Here is a 27,995-nt window from a genome sequence, read left to right as displayed (position 1 = left end):
TATCTTACATCTTTGTATAGTTACTTGGATGCAGTTACGTTACCTTTTCCTTTTTGTCTAATGCTTAGGGTACCCAGCTTTGATGCTTTTTCTCTGGGCTGAACTTTCAACCTCCATGTATATTAGTTTTATAATTAATGAATTGTGTACCTATGTTGGTGTTTATAGTTAAAGTTAGGATTTATGGTTCCTATAATAAACTCTAGAACCCAAGAATAAGAAATGTATTAATTATTGGAGGTCTGAAGATACCTCAATGGATAACATGCTTGCTTAGCTTTGACAAAACCCTGGATTCAGTCCCCAGCACTACATAAACCTGGCATGTTGGTACAGGTTTGTAGTCTCAGTACTTGGGAAGTGAAAGCAGGAAGATCAGGAATTCAAGGTTATTTATGGCTAATGTATTAGTTATTTTTCTTTTCTCTTTAATAAAATACTTGATAAATTTAATTTAAGGAAAGTTAGTCACACCGTGTGTGTAGTTAGGGAGCAGAGAGTGAGAAGTGCTGTCTCCCTTCTTGCTTTCTTGTTTTTATGCAGTTTTGTACCCCAGTGCATGTAAAAGTACTACCCACGATTAAGATTGCTTGCTTACTTTATTTATTTCATAACCAAGTCTTTGTAAAAATAGTGAAATAACATTCAGTACTGGTAACATTTCCGAGTATAACATTTTCATTTAAGGTATCTGACCTCCACCTTTCCTGCATGTATACATGTATGGTTGTGTACACGCATGTGCACATGTGTGCATGTTTATATAGAGGCCAGGGGTTTATGTTTGGTATCTTTCGCAATTGCTTTCCACCTTATTATTTTGAGACAGAATCTCTCAATCCAATTTAGAAACTCTATCAGACATAGCAATTTGTCTCCTAGGTGAGTCTAGATCCTATCAAGTTGATAATTAATATTAGACCATCATAGCTGCTACATCCTTGGCTACATGAGAGCCTTCCTCAAAAAAAAAAAAAAAAGTGGGTGGGGAAAACCCTTCTCCTATAAGTTACATTGATGACCCTTTTACTGTTGTTTCTTACAGTTGGTTGTGTCATTACTTCTTTGCCTTCTGGACTGGATCATGGCCTTACCTTTAAAGACGCTACTCCAATCAGTCCATTCTACAGGAGCAGAAAATGAGAAGACAGAAAAATCTGTCCTCAACTGTATTTATAAGGTAAATTTCTTGCTTACTTTATTTATTTCATAGCTTTTTAAAAATAGTGAAATAGCATTCAGTATCTGGTAACATTTCTAAGTATAACGTTTTCATTGTTTAGAACTAGATATTTTCTAAAATACACAGACTTTGCTTAAAGAACCTAAAAGTAACTTCTAAATACTTCTTATAAGATAAACTTTTTGTTCCATAACAGAAGTTTGAGAGAAGTTAGATTTTGAGAATATAAAAACCATTGGTTACATTTCACTCCCCTTTTTATGAGATAATATTACCTTCATTTAAGAGCTAAGTTTTAAAAATTTAACTTTTTTCAAGCTTTTATGTTACCAGTGACTTTGTATTTTCATATTTCCCTAGGTTTTACATGGGTGTGTATATGGAGCACAAAGTTTTAGCCATCCAAAGTACTTTCCGATAAGCCTTTCTGATTTGGCATCTGTAGATTATGACCCTTTTATGCATTTGGAAAGTCTGAGAGAGCCTGAACCTCTACACTCTCCTGATTCAGAACGGTCTTCTAAACTGCAGCCGGTGACAGAAGGTAATGGGAGTTCCCTCAAGACAGTGCTATTGCCTGGGTGCTGGCTAGGTGTGTGCTAAGTCCATGTATGAAAACAGGTCTCTGGCTATAGTTGTTTACCTGACCATGTGTTTACTTATCACAGGTTAGTTCAGTTTAAGAAATAATTTCATATGTACAATTACTAATTTTGTATATTACAATATGCCCTCTATACTCTGACTGAATTACTTTTAAGATTATTTTATTGTAGATTTCATAGTATTTTTGTAGAATAAGAGAATTTTGAAGTCTTATAGACTTAGTGACTTTCTAGTTCCCCATTTATAAAATACAGATAATAATATTAGTTCCAGCAGGAATTATTTTGAGTACTAACTGAGATTATATATGTAAATCCCTTTGCACAACTCTTAGCACATAGTGAGTTCAGCCTTCAACAACATTTTGTAAAACATTTTATATTTGATTGTGTATGTGTATATGCACAGAGGACAACTTATAGGAGTCAACATTCTCCTGTCATGTGTCCAGGTAAAACTCAAGTTATCAGGCTTGCAGTAAGCGTATATACCCCATTTTTTGATTGGGTTGTTTAGTTTTTGGTAGCTTCTTGAGTTCTTTATATATTTTGGATATTAGCATTCTATCAGATGTGGGGTTAGTGAAGATTTTTTTCCCAATCTGTAGGATGCCGATTTGTCCTAATGACAACGTCCTTTGCCTTACAGAAGCTTTTCAGTTTCATAAGGTCCCACTTATCAATTCTTGATCTTAGAGCCTGAGCCATTCGAGTTCTGTTTAGGAAATTTCTGCCTTTGCCAATGAGTTCAAGGCTTTTCCCCACATTCTCTTATATTAATTGGAGTGTATCCAGTTTTATGTTGAGGTCCTTGATCCACTTGGACTTGAACTTTGTGTATGGTGACATACTGTTTCTTAAAGGAGGTAAACTAAAAGCTCATTCCAGTTTAAGGGGATTTTATTTACTTAAAATCTAAGGATACAAGTGAGTTGGGTATTATTTAAGTCCCCGAAGGTATATACTGGAACTCATTAGTGCTAGTATTCGCCCTTCATTTAGCATTAGGAAAGTGAAAATGAAAAATAAAAACGATCAAAAACTTGATTATCATCAAAAGTTTAGTAAGGCGAGTTTGACAGAAATTCAAAGGAACTATGAATATCTGAATATTGGTTTGTGGTTTACATCTGGACCCCGACTTTGCTGAAGTGACTAATAACTAGGGAGAAACCGGTGCTCTGAAGGTGTAGGAGGTAGGTGTGGGTGGAACAAAGTGAAGCACGGTTCACAGTTTAGCTCACAGTACACTATGGCTGCTCCATTCCTTAGAAGCCTTCGATGGCTGTGTTGTGAGAGTGCTGGGGTTTCCAAGGCTCTGCGTGTGCACAGTAGGCAGCCTTGGCTGGGAGAGAGTTGGTTTACTGTGCCAGCAGCTCTTCCAAGGCGTTTTAAGGAGTAGACTTTCTTCAAATAAGTTTTACAAGGAAGCCCAATTTGTACAACTTTAAAATAAAGCTGTAGTAGAGTTGTTCTTCCCTTTCCAGAGACTTCTCCAAGGACCTCTAAAAGCGCAATTGGAGAGCCATCAGACTAGGAAATTGTGGTTAAAGAGTAGGCTAAGAACTTGATTTTCCAACATAGAAAAAGTAGCTACAAATGATTAAAAGAGTTAAGACTTCACTCTAATAATGGATTGATGACATACATAAAACTGAAGTTATGATTAAAAGTCAAGGAAATTGATTAGCTACAGCTTTGAGTTGAATCCAACTAAATATAATTTGCTAACAACTTGCCTATAGCACAAGTACACTTAATAGGAATATAAGAATTTAATTATTAGTTCTGAAAAACATGTTTTGGGCAAAGTAATAGGACAAAGAAACTAAACAATAATTGATAGTAATGAAAAGTTCCCTTTACATATCAGAGTGTTTATTTTATTTAATGTTATATAAAAAGATGGTTATTCTTTTCATTCAAAGGTAACATTCTAATACAGTATTTTTTAAACAGAATAATAAACAAAATTTACTTACATATAACATTTTTTATTACTGTCTAAAATATATAGAGTGCGTGTGGACACAACTTGTGTTTGGAAGTTACAGAACAACTCACAGCGGTTAGCTTTGCACTTTGACTGTGTGGGTTCTAAGTGTAGAATTCAAGTCACCAGGCTTGGTAGCAATTGTCTTTACCTGCTGAACCACCCCCCAAGTTTCAATGTGTTTTATATAAACTTTGCTGTAGAATACAATAAGTAAAGGAAAGATATGTAAAAGAAGCTTTTAACTCCAAATTCTTTGTACTCTGTCCCCTGTGTCAAGTTGTTCTTTTTGGGTTTTTTCAAAGATAGTGAGGACCACATAAATTCAGAATCATTTAGGAACAGGGTGATATTTCAACAAGTGGTATAACTTTACTCTGGTCTATAGTGACTAGATGCTGGGCGTTCGCTTGGGTTTGCAGAGAGGGGCATTTCATATAGGGGTTTGTTGAGGTTTTTTTTTTTTTTTTTTTTTTTTTCATTTTTTAAGACAAAAATGACTGATCATTGTGACCTTGTCTAAGAAATGCTTCATTGTCTTCAAGTACCCTTTTGGCCAATGAATTCTAAACATAGAGTGCCCATAATCAGCTCAGTATTGGATTGAAAAGTGAATTGAAAACTATTGGCAAGAATGGCTATAATTATCAAATTTACTGCGGGACAAGGGAAGGTAGTGAAGTTGGCTTTTTGTCAAATGGCAGTAGTTTTATTAGCCAAAAAAACCAAAATTCATTATTTGCTGGGGCAGAGTGAAAAGAGGCACCAAAGATCCATTTTGTAGTAATTATAGTTTCACCTATACGTATTATACAAAGCTAATATTTAAAACATTTGCCAAAATTAACTTCCTCTGCATGTCTTTTACAGCACAGTGAATTGTGGCAGCTTTTGATGGCTTGCAGCTTTTGTATGCCATAATATTCTGTAATTATGGGTTTGCTGCAAATGATGTAGGATTTGTTTAGTGTGACAATCTGAAAAGCTAACCCCGCCTAGCTAGATCTGCTTAACGAGTGCTAGTTATAAATCCTTGGAAGCACTGGTGTCTTCACTGCGTCTTGTCACCAGACTCGTTATTTTAGAATTTCATTTTAATTTTTAAATTAGAGAATCTTTGTCTTTTTTTTTATCTTAGGAGGTAAGTATGAAAGAAATATTTTCTTTAGTTTACTGCTCAAAAATCTAAATAAATCTAATTACCCAATTAACAAGTTAAGAAATTTTGATCTTTTCATATATGTTCATATATCCTAAATTTAGAGAAGCAACTTAGAAGAAAAAATGATTTTGCTCATATCTAAATTTGAAAACTTATCCTTTAAGTTTTTCAGTGTTAATAATTATATCAGGTCGCAGTAGCTTTTTCAGGCTTGCTATTTTTGTTTGCTGCTTAAGGCAGGTGGCAGGATATGTTGTGGTTTTGACAGGCCTTACTGTGTATTCAGGCCAGCCTTGAGCTCCTCTTGATGCTCCTGCCTCAGCCGACCCAAGTATAGAATTGCATAAGTGCATCTCCCTGCCTAGCTCTACAAACTCTTTTAAACTGAATTCCCACTATTCTATCCTTTGGGAAGAGGATGTATAGGGCAGACTAATGTCTGGGCTTGGGGGTTTATTTTCTACAGAATGAGCTGGGCCATTCTTGGAGTTTTTTTTTTTTTTTTTTTTCTTTTATTGAATATTTTCTTTATTTACATTTCAGTTTCCGAGTTTCCCCTCCAGAAAATCCCTATCCCATCCCTTCACCCCCTGCCTCCATGAGGGTGCTCCCCCACTACCCACCCACTCCCTCCCACCTCCCTGCCCTGGCATTCCCCTACACTGGGGCATCAAGTCTTCACAGGACCAAGGGCCTCTCCTCCCAATGATGCCCAACAAGGCCATCCTTTGCTACATATGCAGCTAGAGCCAAGGGTCCCTCCATGTGTACTCTTTGGTTGGTGGTTTAGTCCCTGGGAGCTCTGGAGGGTCTGGCTGGTTAATATTGTTGTTCTTCCTATGAGGTTGCAAACTTCCTCAGTTACCTCAGTTCTTTCTTTAACTCCTCCATTGGGGACCTCGTTCTTGGTCCAGTGGTTGGCTGTGAGCATCCACCTCTGTATTTTTCAGGCTCTGGCAGAGCCTCTCAGGAGACAGCTGTATCAGGCTCCTGTCAGCAAGCACTTCTTGGCATCAGTAAAAGTGACTGGGTTTGGTATTTACATGTGGGCTGGATCCCCATGTGTTGCAGTCTCTGGATGGCCTTTCCTTCAGTCTCTGCTTTATACTTTATCTCCATATTTCCTCCCATGAGTATTTTGTTCCCCCTTCTAAGAAGGATTGAAGCATCCACACTTTTGTCTGTCTTCTTCTCGGGCTTCTTAGGGTTTCTTTATGAGAAAATTCAAAGGGGAAATTACTAAAAGATATATTCCTTATAATGCTGTTAAAATTGCATAGTTCGTATTTATTATTCTGAGCTTTATAAAAAGGAGCTTTAAATTAACTTCTACATGTAAATCTAGGCTATTCTTATGGAATAATGGGATTTAAGGAGGTTCTTTTTGTGAGCAAGCCAAACCCAGAGTGTTTCTGTGAATCTCTTTTTGTGATTTCATCTGTGCTCTCTTCATATTGTAAACTTTTATGTTCTTAGAAGATTCATTGTTTAGAAATGGGTTGTCTGTCTAAACATATCACTCACCAGGAAAAAGTACAAGGAAAGAATAGAAATTTTTTTACTGAATCAAAAAAAAAAAGTCAGTTTCACCGGGCATGATGGGGGGACACATGGTTTAATACCAGAACTTGGAAGGCAGAAGCAGGTGGATCTCCTAAGTTCTGACATAAAGGCTAGCCTGGTCTACAGAGTGAGTTCTAGGGCCACCAAGTGTACACAGAAACTTGTCTCAAACAAACAAAGGTAGTTTTAATCATTTATTGCCATTTATAACATAACTTACTCATATTTAGGTCAACTTTTCCTGTGCACCCTAGCTGGTTACTTAGTAAGTTACCCTAAATAATACCCATTTTGAAGATCCTGTCCACAGAAAATTTAAGTTTTAAGTTAATCTTTTCATTTGTCACAAAGAAAAGGGCACTTTACGAAAAAGGTAAGGTATAGAAATTAAATACTGATATGTAAGGCAAAAGCCAGCTAGTAAATCACTTAGCTTTCTAAACTATTTCTCCTCGTGTATAAGATGAAATTCCATACCTATTCAGTTACTATTAGGGAATGGACAGCAAACATTAGATTTGGTCTGGTCCCATTTCTCACCATCAAGTTACACAGTTTTAAAAATGAAAGAATAAATTAAGATGAACTATTTAATGCTGTAATCTGGTATTAAATGTCTGTTTTTCAGAATAGCATAAACACAGTTTAAGAACAGCTCAATATGCTAAAACATCTTTCTGTTTATGTGTGCCCGCATAAAACTATGGAAGATTAACTTTTTATATTAGCAGTTGAACAATCATAGAATACTAATAACAGCTGTCCATGTTAAGATTTAGAGATCACGTGGTGAGCAGAGAACCTGATTGCTTGCTCATCTTTCTAGCCTACCCCGTGTCCTAGTTCTCAATTTCAACGGCTGAGACCTTAAAACTGTAACACTAGACTCTTTCCTCTTTAAGAAATTATGCCAGCAGTGCACAAGCCAGTTTTTGTAAGTTTGTTGAAATACAATTTACATAAGTGCCTTTTTACATAAAATAAAGCAGTTTTCTATATATTCAGTGTTTTGATAGTAACAAAATTATATTCATCTTACCAAAAATCATCAGGCTAAACACTTAAAATTGGAGTTAGCTGAGGCTATACCTCAGTAGTGAAATACTTGTGTAATGTGTGTGAGACCTTGCACTATGAGGTCCTGAGTTCAGTCCCAGTACTATTCATTCCCTAATAGTATGTAAATCAGAACTTTTAAAAATCTCTGTTCTGGAAACTTTACATTTGTTTGGATAGGTAGGTCCTAGTTTTCCCAAATGGTTAGCTTTCAGAAAAAAAATACTATATAATGTAATACATATATAATTTTGTTATATATGTTATATGTATGTGTATAATGTATATAATATAATGTATAATAGTAAGTGTATATAATGTATGATATATTGTATATATATACATACACACATATATATCACAAAGACAAGATTATTTCCTGACAATAGTAGAATAGTAGGGAAATATGGTCATTCTATAACTATGTCTAAATCTTAGGTAGAGGTTAAGAACATTGACTTCTTCCCACCCTTCATACAACAAACCATCTTCTTCTGGCATGAATTACTAATATATACATCCTTATCTGTGACTGCTCTCCACCTACTCTTTAAATTGACAATGTCAAGAAAGCAATCCTTTCTCTTCCTAACACCACTCAGTCCAAAGCTGACTTCTATATTAGCTTCCTTAGAATTGCAGCAGCAGTTAATTAGCTTTCATTGTTGTTTGATTGAACATTTTGTATTGCTTTATGTAGTTACCCCAGGATCACATTTATTACTCCATTGGCACTCACACAAGGCCACCTGCCCTCTAGGAGCTTCCCATCCCACTCTCCATCTGGGGAGCTTCACCTAAGCTTGGACCCAAGTAAATCTATGAGTGAATTTACTTAGACACAGCTCCACGTTTCCCTTGAAAATGGTAAAGCACATGCCTGTGCACCCCACAGCCCAGCGCTTTAGCAGTTGACTTGCTAAGTGATTGTTTAGTTTTTCTCCTTCCCTCTCTCTGCTGCTTTTCTCTTCCTCTCCTCTCTTAAGTTACTTTTCTATTGCTATGATAAAATGTCATGGCCAATGCAACTTAGAAAAAGAAGGATTTATTTGAACTTACGGTTTGAGGACTGGACCCCATGGCTGTCTTGGCAGGGAACATGGAGGCAGTCAGCAGCATGCTAGAGCAGAGCTAAGAGCTACCTTCAAATGGCATTTGGAAGCCCATATTTCCTCTAGCAAGGCCACACCTCCCTAATCCTCCCCAAACAGCCTCCAACTGGAGACCAAGTATTCAAATGTCCAAATCTTAATGGGGAACATCTCATTCAAGCCACTACATTTCCCCCTCTTTCAGATCCTAATGTCAGACATCTTGCCTTTCTAGACCTCTCAAACCATTGTTGTTTCAGTTTTATTTTACTTTCATATATTCTTTCATATTCATATTTATGAATATGCTTAGCTAGTTTCCTTAATATAATGGATAAGGAAGGAAAAAATGCTTTTCACATACTTTCAGGCTTGACCATATTGACCCATAAAATTTACTTAGAAAATTATAATGCCTGAATGAGTAGACCCAACAGGAACTTTTAATTTTTATATTTTGTTTCTATTTGTTTAATTTTTTTTGTAAAGCACTGGAGATCAATCTTAGGGACTTGCCATTGCTAGGCAAATGTCCTACAACTGAACTGCATCTGCAACCTATAGTTTTAGGTTTATTTTTATTCTTTTTAAAGTGTGTGTGTGTGTGTGTGTGTGTGTGTGTGTGTGTGTGTGTGTATCTGTGTGTCTGTGTGTGTCTGTGTATGTGTGTGTGTGTGTCTGTGTATGTGTGTGTCTGTGTATCTGTGTGTGTATGTTAGTGGGTATATGCACATGCGTACAGTGCCTAAGGAAGCACGAGTTTCTTCTGTTAGTTTGAGCTGGAGTACAGCAGTTGTGAGCTTCCTGATTTCGGTGCTGGGAATCAAACTTGGGTCCTGTGGAAGAGCAGCAAGTGCTTTTAACCAATGAGTGATCTTTCCAGCCCACAGGTCATATTTGGAGCTTGGCCTTTAAAGTTTCCTTGTCATATAAGGGTACACTGATTTACTATTTAAATTTTATTCTCGTTCTTGAAATTTAATTCAGATATCATTTGTTCTCTGACATACTTTATCAGTAATAAAAGCCAGAATGAAATGACATTTAAAGATGCTGCAAACTATGCCTCTAAATCTGGAATATCTTTATGAGATAAACATCTCAGTTGGATAGATTTTATTGGCTTTTTAATCTGTATGTTTAGTGTATTTCAGGAAATTGATTTCTGATACTGTTGATCTTCAAAGGTGATCTTACATTTAAAAGCTTTCATTTAAATTATAGATCACTAGCAACAGTTTCAAAAGGGCTTTCTTATAAAATAAACAAAGCTGCTTCATTAAAAAATTTCCCTTACTATTTGCTAGTATTCCTATAATAAGAAAACTTTGATCCCAGCACTCAGGAGACAGAGGCAAGCAGATCTGTGAGTTCAAGGCACCCTGGTCTGGAGAGGGAGCTCTAGAATAGCCAGGGCTACACAGGGAAACCCTGTCTCAAAAGAGAAAAAGCAAAAGCTAAATTGCAGTGTTACTGTTTATCCAAATATTTGATTGTGACATTAGCAATGCAATGAAGTTCTCAGTTCTCTGCTAGGAAGCAGTGTTATTCCTGCTCATTTGTGATTTTTGTTTTTTGTTTTTGTTTTTTTTTAGTGAAAACTCAGATGCAACAAGGATTAATCTCTATAGCAGCCCGTACTGTTATTACCCATCTGGTGAATCACCTGGGCCATTATCCAATGAGTGGTGGTCCTGCTATGCTAACGAGTCAGGTGTGTGAGAATCATGACAATCATTATAGCGAAAGTACTGAACTTTCTCCTGAGCTCTTTGACAGTCCAAATATTCAGTTCTTTGTGCTGAATAATACAACCTTAGTGTCTTGTATCCAGATAAGATCAGAAGAGAGTGTGCCTGGAGGAGGTTTAGCTGCTGGCCTTGTGTCAGCCAACTCAAATGTTAGAATCATAGTACGTGATCTCTCTGGAAAGTACTCATGGGATTCTGCCATACTGTATGGGCCACCCATTGTAAGTGGTTTGCCTGAACCTACATCTTTCATACTTTCAATGTCTTACCAAGAGAAACCAGAAGAGCCTCCTACATCTAACGAATGCTTAGAAGACATAACAGTAAAAGATGGACTTTCTCTCCAGCTTAGAAGATTTAGAGAAACTGTTCCAACTTGGTCTACAATAAGAGAAGAGGAAGATGTTCTTGATGAGCTCCTGCAGTATTTAGGCACTACAAGTCCTGAATGTTTACAGAGAACTGGAATCTCCCTCAATGTTCCTGCTCCACAACCTGTGTGCATTTCTGAAAAACAGGAGAATGATGTCATTAATGCTATCCTTAAGCAATACACAGAAGAAAAAGAGTTTGTAGAAAAGCACTTTAATGACTTAAACATGAAAGCCTCAGAACAAGATGAACCAACACCTCAGAAACCTCAGTCAGCATTTTATTACTGCAGATTGCTTCTTAGTATATTGGGAATGAATTCCTGGGACAAACGGTAAGAAGAAAAGTTTTCCTTTTGTTTTTTGTTTTTTAAATTAGTCCTTATTTCTGATCAGGAATTGTAGTATGTATTCTTTTTCTTATTAAATTCTATCACCATTTTGGAGAGATGGCTCAGCAGGTAAGAGCGTGTGCTGGTCTTTCAGAGGACCCAAGTTTAGTTCCTAGCATTCCCAATGAGGACCTCATAACTTTAACCCCAGCTCCAGTGAATCTTATGCCGTCCTCTTATGGCCTCCTTGGGCATTGTACTCAGCTGTACATACCTACACACGTAAACACACATAATTAAGAATTCAAAAAGCTAAGAGCTAAAAAGCTGATTGAGTGGTTTAGAGCCCTTGCGCTTTCAGAGGAACCCGGTTCTAGTCCCTGTCCCTCATGGTAGCTAACAACCAACTGTAACTCCAGTGCTAGAGGATCCAGCATCCTCTTTTAACCTCACACCAGGCATTCAGGTACCACATGTGTTTTGCAAAACACTCATACACACAAAATAAATCTTTAACAAAAACTCTTTGAAAAGAAAAGAAAACCTATAAATTCTATCTCTTAGTTTTTTTGGCAATAGGCAAATTGTTTGTGTTTAGTTGATTGGTTGGTTGATTTTTTTTTTTAAACCATTGATTTATATGAAATTCAGGGGAATAAAAATAATTTAATTCAGTACATTACTAACATTTTCATAGTAACTACTAAAACTATATAACTTAGAAATTATAATATAATTGAAAGAAAACCAAATTTTTAAACCTTTATTTAAACCTATCAATTTTTAGATAATATTTTTGTTTCAACTTTGAATTAAGGAAGTAACTCAAAATTCAGGATCAAATCAAGAAAAAAATTGATTTTTTCCCCTTCTATCTTGTTTCCTTTTACATTTATAAAATCTTCTTAAAAGCTTAAAGTAGAGTACAGGGCATAATGGTATACCTGTAATCCTAGCTTTCTGAAGGTAGACAGAAGGCCAGCCTGGGCTACAAGAGATCTTGTCTCTATTAAATAACAACAACAACAATAATAATAACTTTAAGATAGGCTAGAAGGGCAGTATACTAAAGGGTACACTTATCACTTGCAAGGCCTTGTCTTTAACCTCCAGTACAGAAGACAGGAGAACCAAATACCTTGCAAAAATCAAGTTAGAAGTTAAATGAGAACATTGGACTTAAATCAGAACTAGGTTAGAGATCCTTTGTCTTTGAAGTTTGGCCTATAGTGTCTAAATTAAGAATTTTTTTTACCTCCATACAAAGAAATAATGTACAAAAACACTTAAGATTTACTTTATAGGGGTTGGGGATTTAGCTCAGTGGTAGAGCGCTTGCCTAGCGAGTGCAAGGCCCTGGGTTCGGTCCCCAGCTCCGAAAAAAAGAAAAGAAAAAAAAAAAAGATTTACTTTATATAAAGCATTACTTAGATATTTATGTCTTTTATTTGTTCTGGTTTTTAAGACAAGATTGCATGTAATCCAGACTGGTTCTGAAGTGGCTTTGTAGCTGCAAGTGACCTTAAACCTTTTGATCCTTCTGCCTCTACCTTTCAAGTGCTGAGATTATAGGGATGTGCCAACATGCCTGACTATATTTAGATTTTGTTGTTGTTTTTAATAGTAATTAAACATATTAAATAGTTTTTAATTTTTGTACCATCAAAATATATAGTAGAGTAGAAGATGAGACATTATTTACTTTGTCATTGTTATTTAGCTTATGGTAGGAGGGAGGGGAAGCTCAGAAATTACTGGATGAAGAAATCTACAGTATTCCAGGTGCATGTGAAGCATTAAGAAGGACCTGTTCTCTCTCGTGTGCGCTTAGTATGTATGTTTTCTCTGATTTAAAGCCTTCCATTGGTTAAACAGTCTTCTTGCCCAAGCCATTTTACATTACCTTCTCATTTACTTTCTGAGGTATGAAGGTACTTACATGCTATGTCACATATGTGGAAGTCAAAGAGCAATTCATAGGAATTGTTTCTGTCTTTGTACATCAGAGTTGGAGGGAGTACACTAGGATTGTCAGGTTTATTCAGAAAGCCACTGTTACCTGCTAAGCCACCTCTACAGTCCCAGGCCATTCTGTACAGAGCATAGATTGCTTTACATTTGTGTCTGACCACACATAATTTAGTTATTATAGCAGCACACTCTAGTTTCTTGTTATGGAATGGCCTATATACTGTCTCCCAAGAAAAGTTAAAGATGGAAAGCTATATTTCATGGCAATAAATTCTTGTACTTTCTGTCAAAAGTAAGTACATTTTGTATTTTGTATTGATTTTCTATACATGTTTAGCACACATAAAGTAAAAATTATGCTTATTCACATTTTTAAAAAAATTATAGGACTGAGGGTTTATAATGTGTGTCTATACACACAGACACACACACACACACGTCATAATAGGACTGAGGTAAAATATATACACACACATACATACACACGCCAACAGCAAAATGTATTTTAAGACATGTAATATTAAACAAAGAAAAAAAGCTGATTTTTACAAGTACTTGTATCTATTTCTCTGGATATAAATTTGGGTGCTCACAACATCCACAAGGGGAGATTAATCTGACCTTAGTAAGGTATGCTATCAACAATGAATGAAGGCCTGGTAGAAAGAAATGCTGACACAGATTTATTACATTTTCTTTAGGGTCTAGTTCTCCTTTGTGTTAAAAGTGTAGAAAAGTGTATGAGTAGAACAGGAAGTGTTTGCAGACTAACAAGTCCTTCCCTGCAAAGATGATGAAATGTTTATAAATCTCTCCATTTAGGAGGAGCTTTCATCTCCTGAAGAAAAATGAAAAGCTGCTCAGAGAACTGAGGAACTTGGATTCAAGGCAGTGGTGAGTTCTTGGGAAATCTTCATATTTACAACTGGAAACTCTTAGCTATTTCTGTTGATAGTAATATTGCGAATAGCAATGGAAACTAATACTGTACTGTTAAGTTACAGCTTTTGAGTAAAAACTGGGTCATTATATTGTAGATAGATTATTTTTTAAGAAAATTTTAGAACTGCATTAAGATGTTTGATATACTTGAAATACTTGTATTTGAAATACTTGTATTCTTTTTGTGCATTTCACAATTCCCTTTAAATTGGAGAAAACCAATTGAATGTGTAAAATATCCTTAGGTTTCTGTGCCATACTTAATCATAACTCATTCACTTATGATAGATTGAACAGCTAATTTAAAATAAGCAACCTGCCATGACATCACTGTTGTATAAGAATTCAAAGTGAAATGAGCTGAGATGCACATTTGCTCCAAGAATGCTCCATTTTGAAAATCCCTGTGCTGAACCATTTCATTACATTTACCAAAGTTGCCCTTTTATTCATATACTACTCCTATTTACATGTCTTCTGCTTGTTACGATCCTCTTCAAAAGACTCTTCATCAATGTGCTTGACACCCTTAGGAAGAGGGGACTTCAATTAAGGAACTGCATTTGTGAGATTGACCTGTGGGCATGTCTTTGGGGCATTTTCTTGGTTGTGAATTGATGTAGGAGAGCCCAGTCTATTGTGAGTAGAACCTTCTTAGGCAGGTAGGTGTGGGTTGTATAACAAAGGTAGCTGGCATGCATACATATACATACCATAATAAGAATAGTAATAATAATAATAATAATAATAGTTGTAAATAAAAACTCTCTTAAAGGGAGAGAGCTCGAGAGATGACTCAGTGGTTAAAAGCATGCACTGCGCTTGCACAGGAACTGAATTCAGTTCCGAGCACCGTGTCAGGTGACTCACTATTGCCTTGTAGCTCCAATGCCTGAGACCTGGCACCCATTTTTTGTTTGCATGGGCACTAATATGCACATATATATATACAGACATGCATATACACATAAATAGCAATAATAAAAATAAATACATAAGTTTTAAAAATATGTAATTTTAAAAAGAGAATTGGAACTAGGTTGGATGTTGGAAAATGATCTATTTTTATAGTTTGTTAAATTAACTTGGATCTTTCCTATTGATTTAGTATTGCCTTTATCAGACAGTAAGCTTTGTGCTTCAAAGCTATGTGTATTTCTGTTGATTTATCTGTCGTTTTGTATATATGCTGATGTTTAATTTATTAAAGCTACATAATATATTTTCCATGAATAATTTTGCTGTCTTATTCTGAGACCCAAAACTTGCTTATATGGGTAATTCCTGAGTATTTTCTTATTTTATTTTATTGTTAATTATAAATAGGATATTCAATGTTATATTATTGACAATTTGGTTTTGAGCATAGCCTTTAATGGATGAGTCATTTCTCCAGTCCCTGATATTGTATTTTTGTTTTTTCCATTATTAATATTTACCTTGGACCCGACACTTTAGTGAACTGTTTACACTGCTTTAAGCGTCTTACACTTGCTTCTTTCTCTTAAGACTTGTTTAGGTATAAAAACCATTATCTTCAAACAATCTCTCTTCTCATAGTTAGCTTTGCTTATATCATATTTTATACTGACCAGAACTTTTAGGTCAGTGGTAAGCAATGTAGCAAAAATGGATGCACATCCTTGCCTTTTCTGTTTTTAATGATGGTGACTCCTTTTCCTCATGAAAAATTATTATTCATTTAAAATAGATGATTTTGCATAGCTAGCATACGAGCATATCTTGTATGACTTTTATAAAAAATAAGTGGTTGTGTATATTTTCAAAATTTTTATTTTTGGATAATTGTGACATTTTTCCATTCTCTTTCCTATTCAGAATTCTTTTTAGCACCCATTCAGGTGTTCTATAGTTTTAACTTCTTAACTAATTGGTGTATTTTAATATAAAAACTGTGTATACATTTGGAGACTTGGCACAGCAATTTCAAAAACACTTGCTGTACTTACAGAGGACCCGGGTTTGATTCCCAGCATTCACATGGTGGTTTACAACTGTCTATAACTCCTGCCCTGGAGAATCCAAAGCCCTCTTTTGACCTTTGTGGGCACTAGACACACACTTGGTGCACATATACACATGCAGGCAAAATACCCTTACACATAAAATAATAAATCTAAAAAAACTGTTTAGTTGTTCAGTTTATTAAAATTTCATTTTGTAAATTCAAGCTCTATGTCCATTTGTTAGCAGGTTCTGTAGATTTTTGTTGTTGTTGTGTTCACTGTAGGTTTTTAGAATGAAGGTTATAATGAACTTCATAAAATTATTACCTGGTACTTGAAATTTCAAATTTCATTTCATTTATCTTTTTCAGATTTTTTTCAGGTTTTGGGTCAATTTTATTACTGTTTATTTTATAAAAATATATTTTATTCAGATTTATCAAGATATATGTTATCAAAAGTATAAGAATAGAGTTTTTGCCTGTTTCTGTTTTTATTGGATAATTTTTATTTATGTTTTAAATTTTATTCCCTTTCCCTGTTTCCTGTCCATAAGCCCCCTATCCCATCCCCTGCCCCTTATTCTATGAGGGTGTTTTGCCCTCCCCAACCACTCCCCCTTCTTGCCTCCCTGCCCTAACATTCCCCTACACTGGGGGAGGGGGGAGGTTCAGCCTTGGCAGGACCAAGGGCTGCTCCTCCCATTGGTGCCCACCAAGGTCTTCCTCTGCTACAGATAAATCTGGAGCCATGGGTCTGTCCATGTGTACTCTTTGGGTAGTACTTTAGTCTCTGGGAGCTCTGGTTGGTTGGTATTGTTGTTCTTACAGGATTGCAAACCCCTTCAGCTCCTTCAATCCTTTCTCTAATTCCTTCAATGGTGACCCAGTTCTCAGTTTGATGGTTTGCTGCTAGCATTCGCCTCAATATTTGTCATGCTCTGGCTGAGTCTCTCAGGAGACAGCTATATCAGGCTCCTGTCAGCATGCACTTCTTGGCTTCAGCAATATTGTCTGGGTTTGGTGACTGTATGTATATGGGCTGGATCCCCAGGTGCAGCAGGTTCTGAATGGCCTTTCCTTCAGTCTCTGCTCCAAACTTTGTCTCCATATCTCCTCCTATGAATATTTTTTGTTCCCCCTTTTAAGGAGGACTGAAACATCCGCACTTTGGTCATTCGTCTTCTTGAGCTTCATGTGGTCTATGGATTGTATCTTGAGTAATACGAGCTTTTGGGCTAATATCCACTTATCAGTGAGTACATACCATGTGTGTTTTTTTGTGATTGGGTTACCTCACTCAGGATGATATTTTCTAGTTCCATCCATTTGCCTATAAATTTCATGAAGTCATTGTTTTTGATATCTGAGTAGTACTCCATTGTTTTTGATGTACCACATTTTCTGTATCCATTCCTATGTTGAAGGGCATCTGAGTTCTTTCCAGCTTCTGGCTATTATAAATAGGGCTGCTATGAACATGGTGGAGCATGTGTTTTTGTTATATGTTGGAGCATCTTTTGGGCATGTGCCCAGGAGTGGTGTAATTGGGTCCTTAGGTAGAATGTCCTATTTTCTGAGAAATCTCCAGACTGATTTCCAGAGTGGTTGTACCAGCTTGCAGTCCCACCAACAATGGAGGAGTGTTCCTCTTTCTCCACATCCTCACCAGCATCTATTACCTGAGTTTTTGATCTTAGCCATTCTGACTGGTGTGAGGTGGAATCTCAGGGTTGTTTTGATTTGCATTTCCCTGATGACTAAGGATGTTGAACATTTCTTTAGGTACTTCTCAGCCATTTGGTATTCCTTAGCTGAGAATTCTTTGTTTAGCTCTGTACCCCATTTTTAATTAGGGTTACTTGATTCTCTGGAGTCTAACTTCATGAGTTCTTTGTATATTTTGGATATTAGCCCTCTCTTGGATATAGGGTTGGTAAAGATCTTTTCCCAATCTGTTGGTTGCCACTTTGTCCTAATGACAGTGTCCTTTGCCTTACAGAAGCTTTGCAATTTTGTGAGGTCCCATTTGTCAGTTGTTGCTCTTAAAACATAAGCCATTGATGGTCCAAGTATTCTAGGCTCTTCCCCCACTTTCTCTTATTGGATTCAGCATATCTGGTTTTATGTGGAGGTCCTTGATCCACTTGGACTTGAGCTTTGTACAAGGAGGTAGGAATGGATCAATTTGCATTCTGCTACCTGCAAAGTTCCAGTTGAACCAGTACCATTTGTTGAAAATGCTGTCCTTTTTTCACTGGATGGTTTTAGCTCCTTTGTCAAAGATCAAGTGACCACAGGGGTGTTGGTTCATTTCTGGGTCTTCAATTCTATTCCATTGATCTATCTGCCTGTCTCTGTACCAATACCATGCAGTTTTTATCACTACTGTTCTGTAATACAGCTTGAGGTCAGGGATGGTGATTCCCCCAAAAGTTCTTTTATTGTTGAAAATAGTTTTTGCTCTCCTGGTTTTTGTTATTCCAAATGAATTTGCAAATTGCTCTTTCTAATTCTGTGAAGAATTGGTTGAGTTGAAATTTTTATGGGGATTGCATTGAATCTGTAGATTGCTTTTGGCAAAATGGTCATTTTTTACTATATTAATCCTGCCAATTCATGAGCATGGGAGAGCTTTCCATCCTCTGAGATCTTCTTCAATTTCTTTTGTCAGGGATTTGAAGTTCTTGTCATACAGATCTTTCACTTGCTTGGTTAAAGTTACACCAAGTTATTTTATGTTATTTGGGACTATTGTGAAGGGTGTTGTTTCCCTCATTTCATTCTCAGCCCTTTTATCCTTTGTGTAGAGGAAGGTTACTGACTTGTTACTATCCAGTCACTTTGCTGAAGTTGTTTATAAGCTGTAGGAACTCTCTGGTAGGTTCTTTGGGGTCACTTATGTATACTATCATATCATTGCAAATAGTGATATCTCGACTTCCTCCCTCCCAATTTGTATCCTTTTTTGTTGTCTGATTACCTTGGCTAGAACTTTGAGTACTATATTGAATAGGTAGGAAGAGAGTGGGCAGCCTTGTCTTGTTCCTGATTTTAATGGGATTGCTTTGAGTTTCTTCTCATTTAGTTTGATGTTCGCTATTGGTTTGCTGTATATTGCTTTTACTATGTTTAGGCATGGGCCTTGGATTCCTGATCTTTCCAAGACTTTTAACATGAATGGGTGCTGTATTCTGTCAAAGGCTTTTTCAGCATCTAATGGGAGTTTATTTATATAGTGGATTACATTGATGGATTTCTGTATGTTGAACCATCCCTGCATCCCTGGGATGAAGTCTGCTTGAATGTGGTGAATGATTGTTTTAATGTGCTCTTAGATTCCGTGTGCGAGAATTTTATTGAGTATTTTTGCATCGATATACATAAAGGAAATTGGTCAATAGTTCTATTTCTTTGTTGGTTCGTTTTGTGGTTTATGTATCAGCGTAACTGGCTTCATAGAAAGAATTTGGGTAGTGTTCCTTCTGTTTCTATTTTATGGAATAGTTTGAGGAGTATTGGTATTAGATCTTTGAAGGTCTGATACAATTCTTCACTAAAACCATCTGGTCCTGGGCTTTTTTGGTTTGGAGACTTCTAATGACTGCTTCTATTTCTTTTGGGGCTATGGGATGGTTAAATGGTTTACCTGATCCTGATTTAACTTTGGTACCTGATAGCTGTCTAGGAAATCATCCATTTCATCCAGGTTTTCCAGTTTTGTTGAGTTCAGACTTTGGTAGTAGGATCTGATAATTTCTTGAATTTCCTCAGTTTCTGTTGTTATGTCTCCCTTTTCATTTCTGGTTTTGTTAATTTGGATACTGTTTCTGTGCCCTCTGGTTTATCTGGCTAAGAGTTTATCTATCTTACTGATTTTCTCAAAGAACCAGCTTCTGATTTTGTTGATTCTTTGTATAGTTCTTTTTGTTTCTACTTGGTTGATTTCAGCCTTGAGTTTGATTATTTCCTGCCTTCTACTCCTCTTGGGTGTTTTTGCTTCTTTTTGTTCTAGAGTTTTCAGATGTGTTGTTAAGCAGCTCATGTATAATCTCTCCAGTTTCTTTTTGGAGGCACTCAGAGCTATGAGTTTCCTCTTAGCACTGCATTCATTGTGTCCCGTAAGTTTTGATATGTTGTGCCTTCATTTTCATTGAATTCTAAAAGTCTTTATTTCTTTCCTGACCAAGTTATCATTGAGTAGATAGTTGTTCAGCTTCCATGTGTATGTGGGCTTTCTGTTGTGTTTGTTGTTATTGAAGACCAGCCATAGTCTGTAGTGGTCCAGTAGAATACATGGGATCAATTCAGTGTTCTTTAATTATGTTTAGGTTTGTTGTATGTCTGAATATCTGGTCGATTTTTGAGGAGGTACCATGAGGTGCTGAGAAGAAGGTATATTCTTTTGTTTTAGGATGAAATGTTCTGTAGATATCAGTTAAATCCATTTGGTTCATAACTTCTTTTACTTTCACTGTGTTTAGTTTCTGTTTACATGATCTGTCCATTGGTGAGAGTGGGGTGTTGAAATCTCCTACTAGTATTGTTTGAGGTTCAATGTGTGCTTTGAGCTTCAGTAATATTTCTTTACAACTGTGGGTGCCCTTTTATTTGGGGCATAGATGTTCAGAATTGAGAGTTCATCTTGGGGTTTGGGGATTTAGCTCAGTGGTAGAGTGCTTGCCTAGCAAGCGCAAGGCCCTAATGTTAGGTCCTCAGCTCGAAAAAAAAAAAAAAAAAAAAAAAAAAAAAAAGAGAGTTCATCTTGGTGGATTTTTTTTGATGAGTATATAGTGTCCTTTCCCATCTTTTTTGATAACTTTTGGTTGAAAGTCTATTTTGTTAGATATTAGAATGGCTACTGCTGCTTCTTTCTTCAGACCATTTGCTTGGAAAAAAATTTTTCCCATCCTTTTACTTTGAGTTAATGTCTGTCTTTGACTCTGAGGTATGTTTCCTGTATGCCACAAAAACGTTGGATCCTGTTCACATATCTAGTTTGTTAACCTATGTCTTGTTATAGGGGAAGTGAGTCCATTCATAATGAGAGATATTAGGGACCAATAGTTGTTGCTTCCTGTTATTTTTGTTGTTTATTATAAGTGGAACTTTGTGTGTTTCTCTTCTTTTGTGTTTGTTATGAAAAGATTAATTTCTTCCTTTTTCTTGAGTGTAGTTTCTTCCTTGTGTTGGACTTTTCCATCCGTTGTAGGGCTGGGTTTATGGAAAGATGTTGTTTAAATTTGGTTTTGTCTTGGATTACCTTGGTTTCTCCATCTATGGTAATTACGAGTTTTGCTGAGTCTAGTAGCCTAGGCTGGCATTTTTGTCCTCTTAGGGGTCTGTATGACATCTGTCCAGGATCTTCTGGCTTTCATAGTCTCTGGTGAGGAATCTGGTGTAATTCTAATAGGTCTGCCTTTATATGTTACTTGACTTTTTCCCCTTATTGCTTTCAATATTCTTTGTTCTGTGCATTTGGAGTTTTAATTATTATGTGAGAGGACTTTCTTTTCTGGATCTAGTGTTTGGTGTTCTGTAGGCTTCTTGTATGTTTTGTTGAAGATGTTTTCTGACCCTTTGAGTTGGGAATCTTCACTCTTCTGTACATATTATTATCAGGTTCAGTCTTTTCATTGTGTCCTGGATTTCTTGAATATTTTGAGATAGGAGCTTTTTGCTTTTTTGGTTTTTTTTTTTTTCTTGACTGTTGTGTTGATATCCTCTATACTATCTTCAGCCACTGAGATTTTCTCTTCTATCTCTTATATTCTGTTGGTGATGCTTGCATCTGTGACTCCTGTTCTTTTTCCTATGTTTTCTATCTCTATGGCTGTCTCCTTTGTGTTTTCTTTAATGATTAGATTTCCATTTTTAGATTCTGGACAGGTTTTCTCAATTCCTTCACCTGTTTGATTGTGTTCTTCTGTATTTCTTTAGGGAAGTTATTTATTTTCTTCTTAAAGTCTTCTGTCATGGGGTTGGGGATCTAGCTCAGTGGTAGAGCACTTGCCTAGCAAGCGCAAGGCCCTGGGTTCGGTCCCCAGCTCTAGAAGAAAAAAAAAAAAAAGAAAGAAAAGAAAAGAAAAGAATTTTTAAAAAAAGTCTTCTGTCATCTCCATAAAATGAGAGTTTAGATCTGAATCTTGCTTTCTAGGTGTGTTGGGGTATCTAGGACTTGCTGTGGTAGGAGAACTGGATTCTGATGTTGTCGAGTCAATTTTTTTTTTTTTTTTTTTTTTTTTTTTTTTTTTGTTCTTGTGCTTGCCTTTTCACTATCTGGTTGTATCTTGTGTTATCTGGCCTCCCTGCCTCTGGGTGGAACCTGTCCTTCCTGTAATCCTGTGATCCTGTGAGCCTGGATATGTCAGAATATCTGGGGAGTTGAGCTGCAACTGGGGTGTGAGCTGTGTGAGATTGGGTCTGGTGCCTGGGCTCTGGTCACCGGTCTCCTGCACAGGTGGGAACAGAAGGCAGGAGTGCGGGTCTCTGGCAAGCGGGGGTTTGGGGGATCTGCTTACACCTTTTTTTCCTCTTAATTAGGTTTGGGAGAATCAAACTCATGTCCTTGTGCCTACATAGCAAGTACTTGAGCAAATGAGCTCTCTCTTCATTTCGTGTGTTCTGTTTCTATTTCTTTAATTTCTATTGTTTTTATCACTTTTGTACACATTGTTTTCTTTTTCATATACCAGAATCTTCGGATCTATATTCAGTCATATTCTCCATCATGTCACTGGCTCACAGCTCTTTCTTAGACCTAGACCTGAATGTTATGTTTCTTGTTTGAGGGGGTTGTTTGTCTGGGTTGTTTTATTAACAATGAAATGATCACAGGTTGTAAGTTCTAACTAAATGTATAGTGTCTATCTATCCTTCAAGTCCCAATTTAAGCATCAGAGTTTCTGGAAAACCTTGCCATAAACATCACTGCTGACCTCCTTAATTTATCTAATTAATTAAATGTAATTCCTATATAAGCATATTAAAAACCAAGCAGTGTTATGTTTAAAAATAAAATCAATAAAGTGGAAAATATTTCCATATGTCATCTGGCTTCAGTAGGTTCTCTTGTTATTGACATCCTCTTGTCTTAGTGTGCAGCTTTAAAATTGATAAACCAATATTGAAATATAGTTATTATCTAATATGTTAGCTAAAAGTAATATGTTTACTAAATAAGCAACAATACAATCCAATGTTAGTGCTGCTTTTCATTTATGGTGTTGAGAAGCTGCCAGCCTGGTTTGTATGCAGTATTTCTATTCTTCCCAGCCATGTGTGCAGACTCTGCCTCCCTGTCATGACATGCTCAGTACCAACTGCCTTTTAGATTCATCTTTGTAGGTTAATTTCATTTAGGGAGTTGAGTCTTGTGGTTTTGATTTGCCATATATTACTGGGCATTTTTAAGTGATTAGAATGGCCATTTGTATGTGTTGAGGGGGGAAGTACTGAAATTTATACTGTATTAAATATGCCTTATAAAATATTCATGTCTACCCAGAACCTCAGATTGTAATTTGGAAATCAATGCACAGATACAGTTAAAGAAAGGTCATTCTGGATTAAACGTGCTTCTAAATCTGACTGTTGTTCTTCTAAGAAACACACATGCACATAGATAGAAAGCAAGTGACAAGGCAGAAATCATAGATACAGCTGGAAGGTGAGGAATGCAGAGGATTGCTACAGCCTGGTAAAAAGGCTTCTCCTCCTGTTACCTTTAGAGACTTAGCACTGTCAAAACCACCTACTTTGTATAGTTTGTTATAGAAGTTCTAGGAAATGAAATTCTTACAGTCTTTTTTTTAAAGATACTTTTACTTCATGTGTCTGAGTGTGTGTCTGCATTATGTTTGTGGAACATATCTATGCCTGGTGCCTGCAGACGCCAAAGGAGGATGTAGATGTCTTGGAACTGGATGTAGAGATGGTCGTAAGCCTCCATGTGGTGCTGGAACAGCCTGGGTCCTCTGCAAGAGAAGCAGGTTCCTTTAACTGCTGCGCCATCTCTCCAGCCCCATCTTTGCTAGCCTTTTCTGTCATCTTCTTAGTATAAGTTCTTTATTCATTTTTAGATGCAAATTCCTTATTAGATATGATTTACAAATATTTTTCTCATAATGTAGGATCTCATTTTACTATTTTTAGTATCATCTATAGCACAAAATTTCAGGGACTGATAATGGCTTTTTACAGCACATGGACACTAGTAAGGGATCTTCTCTAGTAATAAAATTAAGACCTGATCTGATTCAAACTCTGGTAATTCTTTCCAAAACTTTTAATCTTTTTAGCTCTTTTATTTGGGCCTGTGTCTCATCTTGATTTAACTTTGTGTAGACGATGTAAGGTCTAACTTTATTCTTCTCCATGTCTATCTAAGTGTTACCATACTACTTGTTAATAAATTTTTTCTCACTGAATTTCCATGTTATCATTATAAAAAGGCAACTGACCAACTAGACTTAGCACATGTATAATGTAAGCACTGGGGAAACTGATGCAAGAGAATCATAAGTTTGAGGTTAACCTGTGCTGTTCAGTAAATTCTAGGTAAGACTCAGCTACATAGTGAGAACTTGTCTCAAGACCAAACAGACAGAAAAAAAATTATTACCATATTTCTAAGCATTTGATTGTTGTCATATAGTACTATGGTGCCTTGATTTATTTTGCCACAATTCTTCAGACTATAAAGTGTGGGTCCTTCAGTGGGGTGTGGTGTGCACATCTTTAACCCCAGCACTTGGTAGGTGGAGTAAATCTCTTCAGCCTGGACTATTGAGTGAGTTCCAGGACAGCCAAGGCTACACAGAGAAACCCTGTCTCAAAAGAAAAAAAAACAAATAGTGCAAGTCCTCCAAGTATATTCTTTCTTGAGTTGTTTTGTGCCTTGAGTCTGTTGCACTTCCCTGTGAATTCTAGGGTCAATTTGGCAAGCGTAAGATGGGAAGCTTAGATCCAATGGTGATTTCATCGGGCATAAGGTCTGCAGATCTGGGCACAGTGCTGTCATCCTAATAATACTAAGTCTTTCAGCCTCTCAGCTAGAAAGGTTCTCTTGTTTAGGGTTTTAGTTTCACTCAGCAAGGTTTTACAGCTTTCAAAGTATATATTTTATACTTACTAGATTTATACCTAAGTATTTTATTCTTTAGGTACCAGTGTAGTTTTTCTTTATTTTCACTCTTCTTTGCTAACATGTATAGGAATACATTGAAGTTTATGTATGAAGTTATGTAGCCTTCAACCTTACTGTTCTCAGGTAGGAGTTCTAATAGCTCTCTACTAGATTCTCGAAGATTGATTTTTAGCTTAGTTTTATTTATCATTTGTGTGTGTGTGTGTGTGTGTGTGTGTGTGTGCACGCATGCATGTACACATGCAATTATGCCTGTGTGTATATGTACAACTCTATCATCTATGAATAAAAAGGATGTGGCATTTTCCTTTCTGCTAAGATTACTGTATAGTTAAAATATTTTCAGGTATTTAGTATTTTTGTTGTTGTGGTTGTACACATTTGTCCACCACTGTCCACCATTAATGTTGTCCACCACTGTCCACTTATGTTGTCTACCACTGTCCACCATTAATGTTGTCCACCACCGTCCACTACTGTTGTCCACTACTATTCTCTACCACTGTCCACTACTGTTGTCCACCACTGTACACTACTGTTGTCCACCACTGTCCACTACTGTTGACTAACACTGTCCACTACTGCCCACTACTGTTGTCCACCACTGTCCACTACTGTTGACTAACACTGTCCACTACTGTTGACTAACACTGTCCACTACTGCCTACTACTGTTGACTAACACTGTCCACTACTGCCTACTACTGTTGACTAACACTGTCCACTACTGTTGACTAACACTGTCCACTACTGCCCACTACTGTTGACTAACACTGTCCACTACTGTTGACTAACACTGTCCACTACTGTCCACTACTGTTGTCCACCACTGTACACTACTGTTGACTAACACTGTCCACTACTGTCCACTACCACCACTGTCCACCACTGTCTACTGCTGTTGTCCACAACTGTCCACTACTGTTGTCTACTACTATCCACTACTGTTGTCCACCACTGTCCATTTCTGGTGTCCACCACTATCCACTACTGTTGTCCACCACTGTCCATTTCTGTTGTCCATTACTGTCCACCACTGTTGTCCACAACTGTCCACCACTATCATCCACCATTTTTCATAGCATCTTTTATGCGTGTTTTGGGGATTGAACTCGGATTATCAGACTTGCGGGGTGACACGTCCCCGTCTGAGCCCTCTCCTCAGATTTCTTAACTGTTTACTTTTAATGCAACTGTTGACATATTTGGATTGATTCCACTCTTCATTTTCTGTTGGTCTTGGTGTTCTTTTCTTTCCTGTCTTCCTCAGACTAGATAGAATTGATATCCTGTTTTTGTCAGCTTTTGTCTATGACTCTGTAATTTTTGTACGTGCATTTTTATTGCTTCCTCAGTATGGCATACATATCTAACATTTTGTTTTACATTTTTACAGAGCTGAGGTCCAAATATAGAGTTGTCACACATGTGAGGCAAATGCTTTACCACTGAGCTACATCCATAGCTCCACACCTTAGAGTTAATATTTTAAGAAAGAAGGTAAAATGTGGCAGCCTTAGAACAATACACATCTCCTCCCCTCTATAGCAAGACTGCACTTCTAATGTCCACAGAGGTTCAAAATCCCACCAGACAATACTAAATGTTTGTGCTTACAACAGTCAGTGGTCAAAGGACAATTTGCATCATACTTGTGGGAGTTGGTTCTCTCCTCCCTCCACCTGGGTTCCAGGAGTTGAACCCAGGCTTGGCAGCAGGGGACTTACCTGCTCAGCCATCTGGCAGTCCAACCTTTTCATTTTCGATCTTTGATATTTCCATAATCTATTACTGTTGCTGTGTTGTTACTGCTACAGGGAACATTTGGAAGGTGAACGTTACTACTATTAATGGGGAAAACCATATGGGGTTCGTACTTAGATCAATTCAAGTGGCTTTGCTGTTTACAAGGTCATGAATGTAACCTCCCTTAGTATCCTCACTAGGACAGTCGGGGTAATGATAGTATTTGCCGCAGAGAATTACTGCATTAAGGAAGAAAATACTAATAAAAGATTGCACGGTGTTTTGAAACTAGGGGCTTGATACATGGCAGTTACTGATGTGGTAATAGTGATAATTATTGTTTGTTTTTCCCCTTTTATTGGTCTTTTGTTTGTTTTTTAAACGTTTTTTAATTTTTTTATTACATATTCTTCTTTACTTACATTTCAAATGTTATTCCCTTTCCCAGTTTCCTGTCCATAAGCCCCAATCTCCTACCCCTCCCCCATATGGGTATTTCCCCCATCCATACCCCATGCTGCCCCCCCATATTCCCCTGCACTGGGGGGGTCCAACCTTGGCAGGACCAAGGGATTCCCCTTCCACTGGTGCCCCAACAAGGCTATTCTCTGCTACATATGCAGTTGGAGCCCTGTGTAGTCTTTCAGTAGTGGTTTAGTCCCTGGAAGCTCTGGTTGGTTGGCCTTGTTGTTCTTATGGGGTTGCAAGCTCCTTCAACTCTTTCAATACTTCCTCTAATTCCCCCCCAAGGGGGTCCTGTTCTCAATTCAGTGATTTGCTGCTAGCATTATTAACTTGAGTATTTCTTATTTACATTTTTTTTTATTAACTTGAGTATTTCCATATACATTTGAGTGTTATTCCCTTTCCCGGTTTCTGGTGAAACATCCCCCTCCCCCTCCCTTCCTTGCCGTTCCCCTCCACCCCTCCCCCCCATTGCTGCCCTCCGCCCAACCTTAGCAGGACCCAGGGCTTCCCCTTCCACTGGTGCTCTTACTAGGATATTCATTGCTACCTATGAGGTCAGAGTCCAGGGTCAGTCCATGTATAGTCTTTAGGTAGTGGCTTAGTCCCTGGAAGCTCTGGTTGCTTGGCATTGTTGTACATATGGGGTCT

At 37.1% G+C, this 27,995-nt stretch overlaps 1 protein-coding gene across 11 annotated transcripts in view; it reads left to right on the top strand.

Moving 5' to 3' along the window:
* The window catches only part of Ralgapa1 (Ral GTPase activating protein catalytic subunit alpha 1), a 356,627-nt gene that overhangs the window by 143,720 nt on the left and 184,912 nt on the right, over window positions 1-27,995 (top strand). For all 11 annotated transcript variants that reach the window (XR_004388482.1, XM_032907763.1, XM_032907764.1 and 8 more), the window contains 4 exons: window positions 1,046-1,180; window positions 1,544-1,727; window positions 10,249-11,110; window positions 13,901-13,972. Coding sequence is in view for 10 of the 11 variants with exons in the window: in XM_032907763.1 (XP_032763654.1) it covers window positions 1,046-1,180; window positions 1,544-1,727; window positions 10,249-11,110; window positions 13,901-13,972 (1,253 nt within the window). In the remaining variant the exon portion in view is untranslated. The remainder of the gene's footprint in view (window positions 1-1,045; window positions 1,181-1,543; window positions 1,728-10,248; window positions 11,111-13,900; window positions 13,973-27,995) is intronic.

The sequence above is a fragment of the Rattus rattus genome, chromosome 7 (genome assembly GCF_011064425.1).
Source record: "Rattus rattus isolate New Zealand chromosome 7, Rrattus_CSIRO_v1, whole genome shotgun sequence".
In the NCBI taxonomy this organism is placed as follows: Eukaryota; Metazoa; Chordata; class Mammalia; order Rodentia; family Muridae; genus Rattus; species Rattus rattus.
Note: the sequence above shows the minus strand (reverse complement) of the source record. Positions and strands in the feature narration are given on the sequence as shown.